The sequence below is a fragment of the Homalodisca vitripennis genome, unplaced genomic scaffold (genome assembly GCF_021130785.1).
Source record: "Homalodisca vitripennis isolate AUS2020 unplaced genomic scaffold, UT_GWSS_2.1 ScUCBcl_1164;HRSCAF=4447, whole genome shotgun sequence".
Taxonomy (NCBI): domain Eukaryota; kingdom Metazoa; phylum Arthropoda; class Insecta; order Hemiptera; family Cicadellidae; genus Homalodisca; species Homalodisca vitripennis.
Window position 1 is genome coordinate 38,460 of NW_025777293.1, and position 21,456 is coordinate 59,915.

General features: G+C 35.3%; 1 protein-coding gene across 1 annotated transcript in view; it reads left to right on the forward strand.

The window, feature by feature from the left end:
* Positions 1 to 21,456, forward strand: part of LOC124371258 (phosphoinositide 3-kinase regulatory subunit 4-like) — a 77,348-nt gene that overhangs the window by 6,647 nt on the left and 49,245 nt on the right. The window contains exons 2-6 of the mRNA XM_046829593.1: positions 3,212 to 3,325; positions 5,083 to 5,263; positions 7,026 to 7,175; positions 14,267 to 14,439; positions 16,480 to 16,581. Of these exons, the coding sequence (XP_046685549.1) occupies positions 3,234 to 3,325; positions 5,083 to 5,263; positions 7,026 to 7,175; positions 14,267 to 14,439; positions 16,480 to 16,581 (698 nt within the window). The 5' untranslated portion in view covers positions 3,212 to 3,233. The remainder of the gene's footprint in view (positions 1 to 3,211; positions 3,326 to 5,082; positions 5,264 to 7,025; positions 7,176 to 14,266; positions 14,440 to 16,479; positions 16,582 to 21,456) is intronic.

A 21,456-nucleotide genomic window follows, 5' to 3' on the forward strand; every position in this document is an offset into this window, starting at 1 on the left:
GCAAATCATCATTTGACCTCCTGCACACAATTTTTGGTGAAATCTTCAATTGGCCATAACCCAGTAAGGAAGCATTTTCCGGACCCATGTTTATATGAACTTTTTTTCTTTATTTTTTATAGTACAATCAGCTCAGAAAGTGCCGGTAACACTAACCGAATCACCCTGTATATACAGGGTGTACATAAAGTCCTGCACGGGTATAATATTTTCTGAACGATAACAGATAAATAAACAAGATTTGGTACATCAATACTACACCTAAAAATCTACTTTTTGAAGGAACTATCAGTTTTCTGTAATATCATGGGGACGTCCCGCAAGGAGTCAGAAGGAAATCTTAAATAGGTGCATAGGTCAATATGGACATCATTTTAAAGGGCTTATCTAGCAGAGTTTAATGCCTCAAACCGCACTCAAAAAGATTGATCCAGTACAAAATGGCGGCTGTTCAAAGATTTTACTTGGTTACATTTTATTAGTAGCCATAACCCCAGTAAAGCAAAACTGCAACCAAACGAATACTGCAGCTAACTACTACATTATGCTTGTCAGTTGTACAGAAGTGAATTATGACATTAGTTATCCTCAAGGGTTACAAATTTGGTCCTAATATATTGATAACGGGGGAAAACCTGATAACAGTAACAATTAGAAATGATGTCCATATTGACCTATGCTCCTATTTAAGATTTCCTTCTGACTCCTTGCGGGACGTCCCCATAATATTACAGAAAACTGATAGTTCCTTCAAAAAGTAGATTTTTAGGTGTAGTATTGATGTACCAAATCTTGTTTATTTATTTGTTATCGTTCAGAAAATATTATACCCGTGCAGGACTTTATGTACACCCTGTGTGTAATGTATATATATATATATATATATATGTGTGTGTGTGTGTGTGTGTAATGTATATATATATATATAGAAAATAATAACATAATGTATTATATTGTGCTATTATTTTTTTAGAAAGTTTATTATCAGGTGTTTCTTCTTTTGTTTGTTTATTTGATTTTATTCAGTGTATGTTTATACAGTCTACTTGATAAAGTTGTAATCACAATGAAATATTGTACAGAAAATAATTGTAGTTTTCTCCTAAAACTGCTTTAAGAGTATATATTATAAAAGTATATATATGTTAAAGTTTATAAACCCCCACTCTCTTTAATCACCAGATCTCATTTGCCATCTGGTTTAGAAACAATTCCAAATTGTAAAGATTTTAAACAATAGCATTATAATGGATTGCTTATATAGGCAGTTAAACCTTTTAGGTTAATTTTGTATATCAAATCAGGTTATTGTCTTTATGTTAGCATTTACAGAAAATTTCCATATAACTTCACCCAACATGACCACCAGAGCTCAGCACTACTCCCCGTTTAAAAATTTGTCTATACAGGTTGGCACATATGTCAGTTTCCTCAGAAAAGAAATTTAAAGGCGTTATAGGCTAATTGAATAATACACTTTTAGGCAAGAAAACAAATTCATTATATGAAATTACTTACATATTACCATACAATGTTATTGCAGTTATTCGAAATGTCCACCTTGATTTTGTGTACACTTCATACAACGACTAAGAACCGAATCATAAATTTTTAGCAATAAAGATTTGTCATTATTAACAAGTTCAAATGCATTCTAATTAGTTGTCTGAGTTCATTAAGATTTTTCGGTTTTGAAGCATTCACAGTCTTCTTTATAAAACCCCATAGTGAAAAATCACATGGGATCAGGTCAATCAATTGTATCACGGCGACCAATCCATTCATTAAATGTGTTATTTCAAAAAATCTCGAACTTGGATACCGAAATATGCTGGAGCACCATCTTGTTGCCAGATGAGCAAATGAATATTGAAAACAGGATTGTTTCTAAACTTGGGAACTACTACTTCTTGCAGCAATTGTACGTAACTTTCTGAGTTAACATTTCCTTGAAAAAAATAAGGACCAATCAGTGCAGTACTCGAAATACCTCCCCATACCATAACATCAGGCACATTGAGTTCTGTTTGGATTATATTATGAGGATTTACATCTGACCTGTACACGCAGTTATGCCGATTAACGTGTCCATTTAGTTTGAAACTTGCCTCATCACACCACAAAATTGATCACAAGAAATTTGGATCAGCCTCTGAGCGGATAATTATTGTCTCACAGAATTCCAGTCGCCTATCGGAATCATCCTCGTGAAGCGCTTGGAGTAAAGATGGATGGTATGACTTACTTTTTAATTGCTTTAAAATTCTTTCCACGCTTCTTGATATTTCTAGTTCAGCAGATGCCTTACGAGTTGATTTACTGGGACTGGCTACGAAAGCTTGAGCAACTGTCTTGAGGTTTTCTTCATTGCAAATTGATCGTGGACGACCACACTTCGTGGCATATAAAACGCTTCCTGTGTTTTCAAATTTCTTATTTAACTTTTGCATATACTGTTGAGTGGGTATCGCGACACCTGAATATTTACCACTAAATTCTTCAATTATTATAGCAGTATTGTTATTATGCTTCCTCCACAACTGAAGGATGTAAACTCGTTGTTCGGGTTTGTAAACATTTTAAAAACACACACAAAAAAATAACAGATGCAAAGAGCGTCACTTAACACTAGCCACTGGAACAGACAACATTTTGAACTTACTCTGTGTTGCTGTCAACTTAAAATTGTTACCAACCTATCGAAACAAAATATCCCCATTTATGGGGAAACTGACGTATGCGCCACCTGGTATATCTATACTATATACTGTAACATAGCGTGTTGATTTTTTTTCTTGTAACAACTGTTCCAAAAGGCCTAAACTAGTACAAAAATTGATTTTATATATGTCTCAGTTAAGTTCATCAGACAGCTCTCTACGCCATTTCATGTCAATATGGCGGTTTTTAAAACTTTAAATAAATTCCTTGAAACCTAGAGAAAACGTAAAAAGCATCCTGGAATGCTCCTGGTATTAGGAAAACATGTCCTAAACCTATTTTAGTAAACAATTTTTGTTTATCTTTAATGGTTTTTTAGATATATATTACATGTAAATTCTATAAGACATAAATTCTTACTATTTCAGTTGTCACAAAACCTACTTACTTCTTTCGATTGAGAAAAAAAGTCTATTTATTCTTCTTATTTTTGGTTTCAGCTATAATATTTTATGTATGTGGATAATCTATAATCAATACCGTTTTACAGGTGAAGAATAACAATATTCAACATGGGCAATCAACTAGTTGGGATTGCTCCATCTCAGATTTTTCCAGTTGAGCATTACCTAACTGATCATACAGATCTTCAATATGATATGAAGTGAGTTTAGTGTCTAAATATTTGATGGTTTCCTTTTTATGTACGAGATGTGATCAAAAAGTTCCAGGACTTTTTATATACTGTGGGAATGCAATGTCTCACAGCGATGCGGTTGGCAGCATTGTATTCCCTGACTCAATAGTAACACAGCTGTGTTTGCAGAATCATAACATCACTGAAAGTAACATTAGCACAGTTTGTTTGAGATTAGTTTTATAGAGTTTGGCTATTTTTTTGTTTAATGAAAATGAAGGTGAAAGAATAGCAACATGTTTGTGTGAAGTTTTTGTGTGAAACTGAACAAAATGTTTTCTGAAACCTTTTTGATGTTACAAGAGGCTTTTGGTGAAGAATGTCTAAACCGATCATGTTGCCATCAGTGGTTCAAGAGGTTTAAAGATGGCCGAACATCCACAGACGACGATGCTCGTTCCGGACGCCCTTCAACGTCAATCAATGATGGCAATGTTGTTAAAGTGAACGCTCTCGTATGATCAGACCGTCGACTAACAATCCGTGAAATGGCAGAAGAGTGTAACATTTCATTTGGGTCATGTCAGGAAATTTTAATTAAAAAACTCCAATGCGTCGTGTTGCAGCAAAGTTTGTGCCAAAACTGTTGACTGAAGACCAAAAACAATACCGAATTCATGTTTCTGAGGAACTTCTTCAAAAGGCAAATGACGACGAAAACTTCTTGGATCATGTCATTATGGGAGACGAGACATGGGTTTTTGGTTACGATGTGGAAACAAATGCCCAATCATAATAATGGACATCAAAAGGCTCTCCAAGACCCAAGAAAGCATGTTGTCAAATCAAATGTGAAGGTCATACTTATGGTTTTCTTTGACTGTAAAGGTGTCGTTTACTATGAATTCCTTCCACAAGGTCAAACAATTAATTGTTTTGTTTATCTTGAAACCCTCATAAAATTGCTTAATGCTGTGAGAAGAAAGAGACCTGAGCTGTGGCAAAGCTGTGGTGATTGGGTCCTTCACCATGACAATGCTCCTGTTCACTCTGCATAAGTTATCCGTGACTTTTGTGTAAAAAACGCAACGACTGTCATTCCTTAGCCCCCCTACTCATCTGACCTGGCTCCAGCAGACTTTTTTCTCTTCCCGAAGCTCAAGAGACCCCTGAAAGGATGAAGATTTCAAACAGTTGAAGAAATTAAAGAAAAACGACAGAGCTGCTAAACACCTTTACAAAAGAAGAGTTTTCTGGGGCCTTTGATCAGTGGAAACACCGGTGGGAAAAGTGTGTAGGTGGGAAAAGTGTGTAGCTTCCCAAGGGGAGTACTTTGAAGGAGACAAATTCGAATAACCTGTATGTTGTATGAATAAATGTATAAAAATTCAGTCCTGGAACTTTTTGATCACACCTCGTATGATTATAATATTTTTTGTCATTAACTTATTCATATCATACTTAATGCTGCATTTAGTTCTAGGCTTAAATTTCTCCTCCCTTGATTTTGCACTTTTTAGTACAACAAAAATGAATAGAAGATTTAAGTTTTAAAATATTTGGTCTTTGAATCGATTTTTATATTTTCTTAATTAAAATATCTTATTTTTGGTATGTTAATAACTAATACAATATAATATTATAATAGTGATGACAACTATCTAACTTTATATTAAAATCAACAATATAGTAATAAATATGAGAATGTAATAAGATAAGTTATAATAAAAATACAATTAAATTTTCAAAAATTTCAAATATAATTCAATTTGGTACTATTTCAGCTTGGGCAGTACACGATTCTTCAAAGTGGCAAGAGCACGGTCACAAGAGGGGCTGATCGTGGTAAAAGTCTTTGCAATTCATGATCCAACTCTGCCCCTGTCCATGTATCGAGACCGCATTGAAGAGATTCGTAACAGGCTGGCGTCAGCCAACAATTGTCTGCCTAGTCAGCGAGTCATTGTGAGTCAGAAGTCTGTGGTTCACTTACAAATTGAATAAGCCCTTCTGGCAGATGATTTGTTATGGACCCTGAGTACATCACAAGAACCACTTAATCCTAGCAAATTATATTGGTTATATCCTAATAAATATTTATTTAGTTGTAAAGTCAAAATAATGAAATGGTTCCAGAGTAAAGTGTCAGATCGCTTACAGATAGACTTGTTAAAATGAATAATTGAGAATGCAATTCAATGACATCTTAAACAATTTTCTGATATTGAAATAATCTGAAGACTCTTCATAGTAGTCCTTATTTATAAAAAAAAAAAAAAAATTAATTAAAACCTAGTCTTCATAGTAGTCCTTATTTATTAAAAAACAAAAAATTTAATTAAAACCTAGTCTTTGTACTACATATTCAATGTTTTAGTTTATTTTTGTTTTTATTAAAAGTTTCTTTTAAATCACAACTAAAAAATGCATATACTATTTGGTATTTTACTACAATAGTTTTTTAGCCTTTATATATATATATATATATAATAATTTTATCTTTTAAAAAGTATTATAATTTGTTGATTTGGTTATCTATTTACCTTTTTTATATACGAATCAGCTTATGTGTGCGAATAGACTCATTTGGATATTCTAGGTGTGAATACTTTGGGTCTGTGAACATGAGAGAAGGTGAAGCCTTCATCCGGGCCTGAGAATGAACTTCTGTCAAACATTCATTTTGTAAAAGATTCCTGAGTCATATAACATTAAAATTTTGTAGTACACCATAATGTAATAACAATCATTCATTAAACCAATTAATAAATAAAACAATAAAATTAGTAAAACAACAAATAAAACAATAAAATTAGTAAAACAATTAACAAATAAAACAATAAAATTAATAAAACCATTAACAAAACAAATAATGAAATTGGTAACAATATAATATATTTAAATAACAAAATGGAGATTAAGTATTGAGTTTCTTATTATAATAAATTGAGTTCCTTAGGAGAAAACACTTAATCTTCATAACTAGATTATTATGTTTTTGTCATTTGGAAATTCGGAAATCTTGTAAGTAGGCCTTTTCGACAAACATACTTTTTATTCTATCTTAGCAATTTTGTTGATTTTATTCATTATTCTCTAATAAAACACTTTGAAAATATTAGTACTGAAATCAAGTGAAAAGTGCTATGATATTGTTGTTACCCTGAACCTGGTAAGAATTAAAGTAATGAATGAGGAATTGAATATCACAATCGAACCATCCTTACTTATTACTATTATACTTTGGGAGGCCTTTTTTTTAGTAATATTTTCTGATGAATACAGTCAGTCATGTCAAAATGCCTTGTGAAAAGAAAAACAATGTGACAATAAACAATAGTCACTAGTATTATAACTTTCACTTCCATATCCAGTAATTGTAGACTGTCATAACAGTCTCCTGAGTGGAGGAAAATTAGCCATAGGCCTAACCTTGACTAGTAATAGTAGTAGTATTAGATTTATGTAATAATCAACCAAATTTAGACTGCAATAGTCTTAAAAGTACAAGATTACAGACATTCATATTTTTTGGACATTACATAAGTTTAATTTTGCTAGTAATGACATTTTTGGCTCTCCACAAATCAATTTAATTTTTCTTACATTATTCAGATTTATGAGTTTTATTTTTAGATTCACTTTATTATGTTTAGATGATTCTTTCTGTTAATAAAAATGTTTAGCAATGTGAAATGTACGTTAATGGATTTATTTAACTTGATAGCTGACTGACCGTGCGGGGTTTCTGATGCGAGGATATATAAAGTATAGCCTATATGATCGTATCTCCACCAGGCCATTCCTCACTTCTTTGGAGAAAAAGTGGATTGCATTCCAACTGCTATATGCTCTACACCAGTGTCATCGCCTTGGGGTTAGTACACTTTTAATTTTAATGTTTGAGTTTTGTGACATTCAGTCCTTTTTAAATTAGGATTTTTCAACTTGATCTATGAAAAATATTCAAAACAATGTAAAAAGATTTTTGAAAGTTAATTTTGGAGTTACAAATTGTTAAATGACTGCAAGTTTTACTGCATGTATCATTGTAACAGGCTAATGTTTTACATACTATTTAGTCAGTGTCTCTTAATTCAATTACTACATTGAAAGCAAACCTTCTGATAACTGAATACTGATAACTTTTTATTTTGTTATTTTTTTCTGGTTGCTATTTGTTTATTTTGTTTTGTTTGTTATTTATGGTATGTATTGTTAGAGAACAGAGCAATATTCTAGTTAGAGAAGGCTAGATTTTTTTAAGTACAATCAGTGCATGAGTCAGTTATTCCTCATTTTATCTTACACCTAGGTGAGAATACCATGTTGCTTGAATTACTGTAGCAACCGGGTTAGTACTACTTTATCCAAGACTTTGCAAAATGGGTGATTGATCTGTATTTGATGGTGTCATTACTTGATCCTCTTTAGTATTGTAAGAGAGATATGAGTACGGAAACAATTCATGTAATAGCGATTGGTTTATAATAATCAGTGGTGATCTAGTGTTTGCATTGTTTAACCCTCAGATTGACGATCTGGGGATATTCCTTTGATTATGGTGATTTGAACTGGTGATCAATGGATCATTCTTCAATTTGCATTTTTTGCTATTACCACTTATTATAACACTCATATATGGGAACAACCATATGATTTATATACTGTTAAAATATTATGAACAACTGAATAATGTGATGCCTTTATTTATTCCTATATATTAACACTTTCTGACTCGCCAAAAAATAATTGCATAGCAACACACTTGATGGGGATTCGCTTAATTTTCAGTTGTTTGTGTGCTTTTAAAGTTTTGTTGAATAGTAAAATACATCTCCTTGCTATCACGTTATGGTGTATACTTATATTAATATATTCTAAATAGTTATTAAAGTAAGTAAAATTATTCAACAAAATAAATTAACTCTATTCAGAGCAATAAAAGTCATGTATTTTAATATGAAAATGAGGCCTAAAACTGATTACATTATTTAATTGCACTTTACCCTCATACTTACAATAGATTGAAAACTAAAACAAAATTGGTAATTTTTTTTTTTTTTTTTTTTTTTTTTTGCTTTGGGGTATTGGGGTGGATTCACAGATCCTCACACGTCTAACTGAGCTGAGCTTTATGTGTGCCCCTTTGATGTTAGAGGGGTAAGCCTATCTTTGTGCCCTTTAATTAGGCTAAGAAGCTTTTCCCCGATACTAGCATCTGGTTCGTTGCCTGGTTGTTTATCACCGAAAAGAGCCCTTCTCCTTGCTCCCAGTCTCTCACAGTCCAGTATTATGTGTTTTGCAGTCTCTTCAGACTTATTGCAGAGTCTGCACTCCAAGTCCTCATGTCGTAAACCTAGAGTGTTTAGGTGTTTCCTGAAGTGGGCCGTGTCCCAGTGATCAAGGCAATCACTTGCTTAACCCGATCCCTGCCCAGCCCATCAGCCATCTGGTGAAGCCGGAGCTAGAATCAGCAAGCAGTCTTTTGCCGAGTGCTTGTCCTTGGTGACTCTGCCACCGCAAGCGGTGTGTCTTCCTGGACCAATTTGTTTTATACTTTGGTAAGCGGCTGACTTGCTTATACCACAACTCGGTTCTGGACCGGTGTATGGCATGCTTGCTCCGCTTTTGGCAAGCCTGTCGGCGCATTCGTTACCAACTATGCCTGTGTGGCCCGGTACCCAACCAAGACGCACAAAGTTGCGTGATCCAAGCTTGCAGAGAGTGTTAAAGCACTCCCACACAAGCATGGATGAGAATGCTGTTGGAGTCAAGAGCTTTAAGAGCTGCTGACTGTCTGACATTATACAGATGTTCATACCCTGGTACCCTCTAGTGAGGCCTAGGTTGGCACAGGCTAGGATACCATAGATTTCGGCTTGAAATATGGAGCAGTTCCGACCCAAACTGCCGCAAAGGGCAGTTTCTAGGGGATTGACTAAACACTCCATATCCAGTTCTACCCTTAATAAGCGAGCCTTCCGTGTACCAGACAAAGCTCTTTCTTATTGTTGGGATGTTATCTTGCGATTTCCACTCATCTCTGGAGTAGAAGTCAACAGAGAATGGCTTATTAAATACGAACTCCGTTCTCATTTATGTCGGAGACCATTTCGAGAATAGCGCTTGGGTTTTACAGCTTCAGTGATGGCGCCATGGCTCGCGTTAGACGCGCCATTCCTCCACAAGCCAGCAACCACCAGCCGATAAGCTGACTTACGCGCTTCAGCTTTTATATGGACATCAAGAGGTAGAAGTCCTAAAGCCACCTCGAGGGTCGCTGAGGGACTGCTCCTGAATGCTCCGGTTGCAAAGATTGTACCAAGCCTTTGTAAGCTTTCAAGCTTGGCTTTGGCAGTTACCTGATTCACCCTTTGTCCACCAGACTAATGAACCATAAGTGATTTGAGGCCTTACAACTGCTTTGTAAAGCCATAGTGCTATATGGGGTTTTTACGCCCCATGAGATTCCTGCAAGTCTCCTGGAACGTCATGAGCGCCCACTTTGCTTTGTGCAGGATATTGTTAAGATGATCATTCCACGTAAGCTTATGGTCTAGAGTCAGTCCTAAATATTTGACTGTCTTTGACCACTCAAGCTGTGTGGATGCGAGTTTCAGCCTAGAAAGAGACTCTAGTTTCTTTTTCCTAGTGAATGGTACAACTACTGTCTTAGAGGGATTTACTTTCAGTCCCTCTCCCTGACACCAGTTGTATACATGTTGAAGATTGGTATTCATGATATCAACAACAACATTTGTATATTTTCCCTGTACCATCAGGGACTATGTCGTCTGCATATCCTGGACATAGATTCCATTGTTAGTAAGGTCCTCAAGTAGACCATCTACTACTAGATTCCACAGTAGAGGTGACAGGATGCCTCCTTGAGGACATCCCCTTGTGGGTGCGATCACGAGCGATTCTTCATTGAGATCGGCCCTGATCCGTCTGGAGCACAGCATGGCCCTAAGCCACCGGCACAGAGCTGGCTCGAGGCCACGTCGCTGTGCTCCACTTACCATTGCAGGTGAAATTTTAGCATTGTCAAAAGCTCCTTCAATGTCTATGAAGGTGCACAATGCCAATTCCTTGGCGGACAGGCTGTCCTCAATTCCTACTGACTAGTTGGTGCAGTGCTGATTCACAGGATTTGCCTGGCTGGTATGCATGTTGGTTGCGATGAAGGGGAGTGTCTGAGAGAACTCCCCTTTCTCAGGTGCCTCTCCACCAGTCTTTCTAATGTTTTCAGTAGAAAACGAAGATAAACTGATGGGACGAAAAGATTTAGGGACAGAATAGTCCGCTCTCCCTTTTTTAGGGATGAAGACCACCCTGTTGAGACGCCAGGCTTGTGGTAATGTACCCATAAGCTAGGCTCGCCCTGAATAGTTCACATAGAAGGGTAAGGAGATTCTCCGGCCCTTGTTGAAGCAGGGCCGGAAAGATTCCATCCCCTCCTGCAGATTTGAAAGGGGCAAATTTAGAAATTGCCCATTTGGCTTTAGAGAGAGTGACAATCCTTCTGGCAATGGCCCAGCTACCACGATAAGCTCTTGGCCGTGAGCTTGCCTCATGGTTACCAGACGTTCCAGTGTTGTCATTCTCAAAGATACAATCAGGGAAGTGAGTCCTCAAGGAGAAGTTTGAGGCTATCACTAGACCCGGAAGTGTGTTGACCTCCCTGGGACCTTAAAGATCCCAAGTGACCGGTTGGACCTGAGGCTAGTAAACGTTGCAGTCTAGCTGCCGCGCTTAACTCATTTACCTTCTGTGTAAAACTGCCTCCAGGAACTTTGTTTTGCCTTTTTTAATTGCTAGGCTGTATTCTGTTAGAGCTCTAATGATAGGACTCCCAGATACGGCTCCTTTTGCATTGATTGTACAGCTTCCTAACATTAGCCCTTTTGCGAGCGAGGTCCGCAGTCCACCACTTAGTATTGGTTCGACTCTTCTCCGTCGCAATGGACAATTGTCGTGGAAGCTATTGATTATAGCAATCTGCAGGTCAGAAGCTATCTGATCTATATCTGTGAAGCATCGCACCCTTCGCCTACCGATCCCAACTGTGACTGAAGGTCAGACTTAATATCCCAACCAGTCAGTCCTCCTGGGATTGCGATAGAGGACCTCTGCAGCCTCATCTTGCAAGTTGAAGCGGATATACCTGTGATCCGATAATGAGGCCTCTTCGCTTACGTGCCACTTATCAACCATTCCAAGTATACCTTGTGTGCAGATTGTTATATCAATAACTTCTTGTCTAGTTCGTTGTTGCGAACGTGGGGCGGTTACCTTTATTACATATAAATAGGTCCCTGCTTAGAAGAAATTGTTAAAAGTGCCTCACCTCTGGGGTTAGTGTTGGTGCTGCCCCATCCAGCAGAGTGATAGGGCGTTGGCGTCACAACCTAGAAGAAGTTGTTGACGTCTAGCTTGTGCTTCTTCCACCAGGAGCTCTAGGTCTCTTGATGGAGGGAGTTCCCTGGCATCATAATGGCAAGTATACGGAGCCTACAATTGTGCTCTGTAACTATGCCTCCATTCTTCCAGGTCAGTGTGCCCACAGTGAGATCTCTGGAGCAGAATTCGTTGAGGGTTAGAAAATCCAAGCCTCTCTTCAACAGGATGCAGGTCCTGACATTCCTTAGAGAGGTACAGTAAATTGGTATTACTACGAAAACATCAATAAAAGTACAGAGGTCCCAATTCACAGTGGCTCGACTAGTTTGTTTACATCGGCAGACAATTCACTCAGCTGGAACTTTTGTTAACAAACCAGTAAATGTAATGTGAATAAACGGCTGTAATATTGTTTCAAATAGTTCAAACTATTCCTGAGAGGTAGCAGCAAAATGCAGAGCCAATAGAACCCAATGAGCTCATCTCATACGTCAGTAACATGAGACTAGTTCGCAAGCCTTGCAGTGCCTGTGATGACATGTTATTTGCTATAATTTATGTTATGGTGTGATGAGTTTCAGATATATTTCCAGTATATATACTCAAATGTCTTTAATTTGTAAAAAAAAAAACATAAAACTATACATTTTTTGTAAAATTAAGAAAATGTAGAACATTCTGGCTGTATTAGAATTTTTTCTTTATTTATTTATTCATATAACAATCTTATATAAATTAACTCCCACCTCTTTTTATTTTTTAAACCAGTTTTTATAACTTTAAATGTACCAAAATACTTGACATATGTATATATATGTATGTATATAGTGTGTCTTTTGACCCTTTATTAACTTTCTTACGATTAGAGATGAAGTAATTTAACTTTAGGCTTATTTATATAACCAACTGAGGAGTTTTATGATGTATGAAAATTGTTGACACCCCTCCAAAATGGGATAGTTCAGAGTTAAGCTACAATTTTGAAATAGGAACTCCTAGCGACTTATTTTTTCAAAGGTATTATAAAAAAGAAGAATAATGGCAAAAATTAGAGGTCTCTAATGTTACTCTATCAAATTTAGTGACTAAAGTTTCAAAACCCCATTGCTTGTGAATAATTTTGTAACGAAATAAAATGGTAAAAATCTTAAAATTACACTTTATTTTTAATCAGATGATATGATTGAAATGGCTACCAGGTACTTCTTGACGAAAATAAAGGCTGAATTCAAAACTGCGTCTCACATTTTGTAAGATTTCAGGTGTGATTAAGTGGACATCAATCCTTGTACTTTTAATTGGATGATAGAATTTTTAATTAAAAAATTATGCAACAAATTTTATTTTGTATACGTGTTGATAAAGAAATTTGTAATTCTTTTATCAACACATTTGTATGCACATTTTTTTATTGTTTCCTATGTAATTAGGAACAAGTATAACCTAATAAGTCTAAAAAGACTAAGTATCTGTATTAGGATATGACTTTTCTTATATATTAGTGCAAAATAATCTGCACTCGCATAAAAATTGTCTCATACTTGGCAAATAGCTTGTACCAGCTGTAAAACATCAAATGAAGATAAATAATTTATTTTTATTTTATTTATTAATTATAAATGAGATTAATTACAATGCTATATGTCAACATCTAGTAACATAATAATAAATATTTAAAAAGCTGATCTAGTCGACCCTCAGCTCTTATCGGAAAAATCCTTGGGCCAATATTGGCCCTTTGCATTCAAAGGGTTAAGGAGTATTTTATTAGTGATTGTTACGTAGAATCGTTGTTTAATAATTGTCATTCAGTTATGAGCATCATGAGAATATAGTAGATGTATATTTTTGTTAATCCATGTATTGAGGGAAAGGGAGAGAGAGAGACCATGGAGACCTATACTAAAACTATAGTTACTTAAACATGACAAATCTACAAGCAGTCTCTCACATATTGTATTGCTACATGATGTTTGGTTTTATTACAGTACATTTGCAATCGGAGGAGGGGGAAGGGGAATTAGTGAGTGCTGTGTACTATCTATGTATAAAAATAAAACAATCAAGATGTTAAGGCAGTTAAAAAAGAATTGGACCAACATGTTATCAAACCAACAATGTTTATTAAAAAATATCCACATTAACAAGTTTTGTGTTTTTTGTTTGTTTTGCAAGTACACCAATCAAAACATAAATAAAGGAGGATTCATTGAATTAAAAAGTTAGCGACAGGCTCCCCACCATGGCGATTCGTGACGATTGCCTGGGAGAATGCTAATTAAAATTGACTAGAAATAAAAATTTGAATTTTTCCATTACGTATATGAGTTATAGCTTCAGTGTTATAGCATGCATTTTAATTAAAAAAATAACATGTTTTAAATAAAATGTTAGTGAAAGATATTACAGTTGTTATAGGTAGAAAAAGATATCATTCCCTCTGGTCCATTTTTAATATATTTACTATTTTATCTATATATTACTATTTTGTTATTATTTATTACAAGCGCGCATGTGTGTGTGCAAATTTAACATTTTTTTATTATTGTGTTCTGTTCTTAGATTTGTCATGGTGATGTAAAATTAGAAAACATATTGGTTACATCATGGCACTGGGTATTGCTATCCGATTTTGCATCTTTCAAACCAACTCATCTTCCAGAAGACAATCCAGCAGATTTCTCTTACTTTTTTGACACTTCTCGGCGGAGAACGTGTTACATTGCACCAGAAAGGTAGTTTATATTTTATAAATCTTTATCGTTTAACTAGTATATTTAAACATACATTTATTATGAGAATTGTTGCACATTTGATACATTTCAAGGGTATTAAATGTACATTATTAATTATTGTTAATAATATTAAATAATAGGTTTTTCTTCTTTTGTTTGTTTATTTTATTCAGTAAATTATATATATTAGTGCAATAACACACACACACACACACACACACACACACACACACACACACACGCACGCACGCACACACGCACACACGCGCACACACACGCACACACACACACACACACACACACACACACACACACGCACACACATATATATATATGTATATTATTGCACTAAAAAGTGCTGAAAAGCCAGCTCTGTACCGTATTGTTATTAACTAGTAGGCTGGATTGAGTCTGAATGGTTTAATTTTAGTTTTAGTTTAGAATATTTTAGTAACTTGACGAAGTCTATTGCACTTTTGATATGTTTAAAGACCAATAAAGATCTTGAATCTTACTGAGTTCCTCTCTAAAACCAAATTTAAATGTAGAGAAAATCAATTCGTTTCTAAACCCTCTGACTGATAATAAGAAACTCCCAGAATGATACACTGGTTGTTGTTTTTGCAAAGTATATTTTTTGGATATTAGAACAAATGTGTCTTTGCCATTGGTCATCGGTTAATAACTTTAAAAAATGTTTCTAATAATTTTGATAAAACGGGAAGTAAAGGAGGGGGAGGGTTTGAGGACTGAAATTATGGTTTTATTTCTGTCAGTGTAATGGGAAATAAAAAATAATGAACTTTCATTCATAAAAGGTTTAAATATGTTGTACCAAGGTTCTTAATACCGATATCTATACATGAGGAAGAAATACCCTGCACTCTAGTATGTAAGTCAACAAGCTGGAGTTCAAGACTAGTAAAAAATACTTGTAGCCTAACCATAATAAGAAATTCATATCCTTCATCAATGTCTTTTGTTCGTATTTCTTCTTGTTCTCATATTTTTTCCTCTTTCTCTTTCATTAACTCACATTTTATGTGACCATCTTTTATTTTGTGATAATGTTCTCTTTTCTCGCATTCTTTTGCAAAGTAGTAACTCATTTCTACTTAGTTTATTTTTTATTCTTGCAATTTTCGATCTAAAAGTTATTAAAATTAATTATTGTTGTTATAATAGTTTTTACGTAAATGTATGATGTTTTATTGATTGATGTGTAAGAGTTTTAAAAATAGATAGTTACTGTATAATTTTAAAATACAGTGATAATCAAAATAGCTTTCAAATTTTATGGCAAGCAGTTCGTAAACTGTAGCAATAACAATAACAAACAAAATAGAATAGTTTTATATAACATAACAAAAAACTGTTGGCTATACAATTAATAGAGTCAAACACAACTGAAATCATCAAAAACGTCCGCATTGTGTGACTATAGCAAACTCACAAAGAAACTATCATCAACCCCATCAATAAGAATTGATATACTATCTTGTGTTTTAAAAAAAATAAAAATAAACATTTATTGTAATAATGCTCTATTGAGTTATTTAGACATAAAATATATTTACTTTTGTAATTTAATAGATAGATAGTACTTATTTCAAAATTAGTGTCCAAACATAAGAGCGATAACCAAGTTGTCTTCGTAAACAAAAATAACTCCGACTATTATAGGCAGGGGTAATGATATTTAATATAATATTATCTAAACAAATCTTAGAACTCAAGTTTGTTTCATCAGAGAGATGTGACTTTTTTCCTCTGATCCTTATTTATTCACTAGTTATCTGGGTAAATTGCTAAGCAATTTTTCAATTTATTCAGTAAGAGTTCTTCTACCTAGACCTTAATTTGACCCACTGTGCGTCGATAGAGCAACCATTTGGCTACTCCTGTATTTCTCACGCCACTCATAAATGCAGGATGGTTTGCAGGCTGTCTTTTTGTTTTCTATCATGTGATGGTTTTATTCTGTTGAGATTTTTTTTATGCAGTAGTAACAAACTGTTACTTTAAATATATTTGTTGCAGATTTATCAAGAGTTTAGCGTCAGATATGAGTCAATTGCTGCCTTCTGAGGAAAACATAAAAAAGGGGGATCTCACACCAGCTATGGACATATTTTCAGCCGGGTAATTGTTATTTTATAATTATGTTAATTGTAACAAAAAGTAGAACTTAGGATTTCAATTGAAGCAGAAAACTAGTCCTCTGATCTGGAAGTGAAATCATAAATAATTAGTTTGTTTAGATTTATTTAAAAAAAAACTCAAATTTTGGGGCAGAATAGGCATGGGGATGGGACAATAGAGATGCGTAAAAGTTTTATGTTTTTGGCTATTAGTGCTACTTTAAACAGAAGTTTAAAATAGTAAAAAAGAAATTTTTGTTTCAAGATTTTCAGATAATGTGGATAGATAGAGAACACTTGAGCATTATCAGTACCTGAAAGTCAGTTCTGATGAGGATAATTTTGAGATACCAAAACTAAAAACTAGGTACCAAGGTTACTGCTCCTTTAAAATAAGGGTTCCATTTTCACTCTGGCAAAAGGTTTATGACCCGAACTTTTGGCCCAAGGGAACTTATGTGAGTTGATTCAGGTATTCTCAGTGTTTCAGTACCTACTTCTTTTTAGATCCCAGTCAGGGGACAAATACAGCAAAATATATCTATCACTTTCAGGTGATGTACTTGTTCACAAACATAATGTTGACATAACTAAACATTTTGTTGATGTTGCCATTCAGAAAGTTAATGTTTTGTGATATAAAGATGTAAATTGGGTCGGATTCAAATTTTAAATTGATTTTCTGAATTGTTTGTGGATGATTCAAATGTCTGTAACACTTTAGAAATTGAAGAGAGAATTTATCTATTTTAAATAGTGCTGCATCTGAAAGTCCCACTCATCATACTTTAAATGTGGTACAAAGGTTTATGAAAGTAATCAAAAGTTTAGGCCCAAGCAAGAAAATGACTAACAAACCTAAAAAACATTGAATTGTTGAACGATCGGCTTAATCCTGGTGTCTTGTGCATTCTAACTATCGATATACACTACTATACTGTCACACATTTTGTTTAATCCAAAAGTCTCTATGGTGCGCTAACAAGATGTAGTTTTCAGCATATCAAATGTTTTAATTTTCTTCTCTGGGTGGTTCCACCTATTAGATCAATAAATAAACCTATTCCACCTATCAGAGCAATGTAAACTTGTGACATGCAAGAGATGGTTTCCTCTTAACAGTTAATGATTGTGTGCTGACAGAATTTAGTTGTTCAACAAATCTGAAAGGATTGATTGAATCATGTGAGTTTGATAAATAAGTATAAACCATTCTGAAAGCACAAATAATTCTTGGAATATTTAATAAATATACCCAAATATAATTGCTTAAAGAAGATATTACTTTATATAAGATATTAAATGTCTGTAACACTTTAGAAATTGAAGAGAGAATTTATCTATTTTAAATAGTGCTGCATCTGAAAGTCCCACTCATCATACTTTAAATGTAGTACAAAGGTTTATGAAAGTAATCAAAAGTTTAGGCTCAAGCAAGAAAATGACAGACCCAGTAATTATAATAAAGTATAAAGTTAAAGTTAATAAAGTGTGTGGTAAATGCAGGTTAAAACATAATTTCAAAAGTTACCCAGCTTATGTAAAACAATGTTTCAAATTTCACATTTCACATTTTTCAAATATGTGTAAAATGAAGATTAAAAGGATTATTTTCATGTTGATGAAAATGATGAGTCTTCAAATGTACAAATAGGTTTTTATTCTGAATCTTATGAAATTTGTCACTCACTAAAATTAAAATTTTTTAATATAAATCAAGTAAAATCACCTATTGACTCAAAAAAGCAGTTTTAGAAATAAGTTACAATTACGGGTAAATACAGGGGTGTGGTAGATAAGTAATGAGACTCAGTCTAGAAAAACAAATTTATTGATCCGATTTGTACAAAACGTTAATATTCTTCAAAGTACCCTCCTTGGCGTCGACACAACATTGCCAGCGCGTTTTCCAAGCTTCATAGGCCCCACTGTAATCCGTTGGAGTTATCCCAGTTAATGCCTCCCGTGACAGCACGTTGGATGTTCGGAATATCGTCGAAACGATGAACCTTCAGGCATATTTTTACCTTCGGAAATAGGAAGAAATCAGGAGGACTCATGTCAGGGCTGTATGGTGGCCTGTGGCAGAACTTCAACTCCAATTCGGGTCAAATAGGAGGTCACGAGGCTTTTGTTCGCGGAGAGCACTCGGGGAACCAATTTTGCGCAAACTTTCCTCATCATCAAATCTTGCGTAACAATTTGGTGAACCGTAAATTTATTCACGGAGACCTCATCAGCGATCATTTGAGCCTTAACCGACGGTCGGAGTCCAGGAGTTCTTTCACTTTGACCACCGTTTCATCCACACGACTCGTTGAAGGGCGTCCAGATCGTTCCATGTCTTCAATGAATTCCCTCCCATTTTTAAATTCATTAAACCACCGGAACACTTGAGATCTTGATAGGGCGTGCTCTTTGTAGCCTCCGTAATCATAGCAAAAGTTTCCGAAGCAGTTTTGCCTAAGCGAAAGCAAAATTTGATTGCATACCGCTGTTCTATCGAGCGATCCATCTTCAGCGTTTTCACAAGTGTCACGGGCACACAAGCAACGTAATACGCGAAGCTCTACCCTCACTGCCCCAGAGCTACGACGCGACTGCAAACCGGTTCTACTGTTAGCTCAGATCCCCCACCACGTGACCTGCAGGTGGAGACCGCACTGCGAGCGACTGGGGTGCCGCGCGGCGGCCAGTCTCATTACTTATCTACCACACCCTGTATGTTGATTTAACACTTTCACTACCACTGGGACACATATGTCCCGAGAGAATAAAAAAAAAATATGGACACTAAATGATGCTAAATTTGAGGGCAATTTTGTAATAGTCACTACAGGTGGGTATTTTCACTTTGCTGTATTGGCACAATAACTTGCTGGAGCACTCAGTTTTTATTTCACTGTTGTTTTGTTCTGACCATGTGGTTGCACTTTTGAGGTTATGGTGTTGTTGTTTTTGCTAGTGACTGTTTAAATTCAATATAGTGAGTTATTTTGTGTCCCTAATAGCTACAGATAACCGTACTGTATATGCAATCAATTTGTTTATTGATTTATTTCAGTGAAACTTGTTTAATTTGCCATATTCTTGTCTTTTTTGTGCTGGGACACAGGTGTCCCAAGTGGTGTTTCGGTGCGGGACATATACGTCCCAGTGGTAGTGTAGGACAATGTCGCATTTAAATAGTAAAGACATAAGTAGTTTTGCTAGAGTTTTCCTTCAAGTGAACCTGATAGACCTTCGGAAGGTGATTTGATGTATGATAGCGACAAAGACCCTGACTATAAACCTTCTGACTGTTCTGAAAGTGAATGTGAACAGTTTTTTGCTGACAGTGATAATGACGTTCACCAATCTGATTCTTCCGAAAAAAGTGATGACGCTTCTGAAAATCCAGCTGCTCAAAAACCTGATGAATGCTGATGACGGTGGGCAGGTTTTCTAATGATCCTGGCGAGGGAACTAGCAACCAGCCTGACACTGCCGATAACAGTCATCAGGCCACTGCAGATTCTGGTGAAAGAACAGGTACCCAGCCGAAAACTAACAAGAAGAATAGAACGGAACTAGGTAAAAATAAGCCTGTAGGTAACGAGAGACCAAAAATCATTTGGAATAAGGGTAAAACAAACTTTTAAACCTAGAAAATCCTTGCCAATAAAAGTTAGGCCTATAATTTTAGCTAAAATCAACAGAGGTTCAAAGGAAATGACAGTATTTTTGGAAGTTTTCCCTAAAAGCCTTTTCATGTACATATCGCACTGCACAAATGAAAGATTATACATACTACAAAAACAAAAGAAAAAAAAATATAGCTAAGACAAATTATCATGAAATAATGGTTGTAATAGGCTGCGTTCTCATCATGTGCTACAATCGCTTACCAAACATATCTGACTACTGGTCCATGCAAGAATCCATGGGAAAATGTAGCTATAAAGAAAGCTATATCAAGGAAACAGGTTTCAGTTGTTGATGTCGAAGCTGTACTTCAACCTGCCAAACAAACCTGAGAATGCTACCAAGACTTATTATGTAGATGAATTAGTTTTCTTGTTTGAAACATACTTTTCCTAAGGCAAGAACAGAAGCAACATTTCAAAGCATTGATGAATCAATGGCTAAGTTCAAGGGTAGGTCGACCATGAAACAATATGTTCCCTTGAAACCCATAAAGAGGGCATAAAAATATGGGAAAGGTACGATTCTGACACTGGCTATTGCTATGACTTCAATGTTTATGCAGGTAAAGATCTTGAAAATGGTGGACGGTTCATTAGGTGAAAGAGTTGTGGGCAAACTTTCGTCAACTGTAAGAGGTGACAAGGAAGAAAGTTGTGCTGTCATTTGATCGTTTTTTTTCACCTCGGTCAAAATTGTTATGTGAAACACGCCATCCTAGTGTCGCAACTTGCATCGGGAACAGGGTAAATGTGTCTAAGTTTGAAAATAAACTTAAAAAATATGAGAGTGAATTTTTATGTTGTAAGGGAAGGTGTAGTAGCAGTGTCATGGAAGGATTCTAAGCAGTTTGTTGTCCTGAGTAACTTACACTCAGACACTGTGACAACAGTCAAGAGAATGCAACAAAATGGAGAAAGAAAGGATGTTACATGCCCTGAAGCTATTGCTTTATACAATGAAATAATGGGAGGAGTTGATATTTCTGATCAAAAGTAGGTGTGTACGATTTTTGATAGGAAGTCAAAAAAAATGGTGGAAAAAGGTGTTCTATAAACTTCTTCTAACATCAGTTGTCAACGCATGGATTTTGCACCAAGAAGTTCAACACAGGAAAACGTCTCTTCTGACGTTCATTGGTGCCTCTAGCGGAACAGCTGCTCGCCGAAGGATCAACAAATACTTCAGTCAA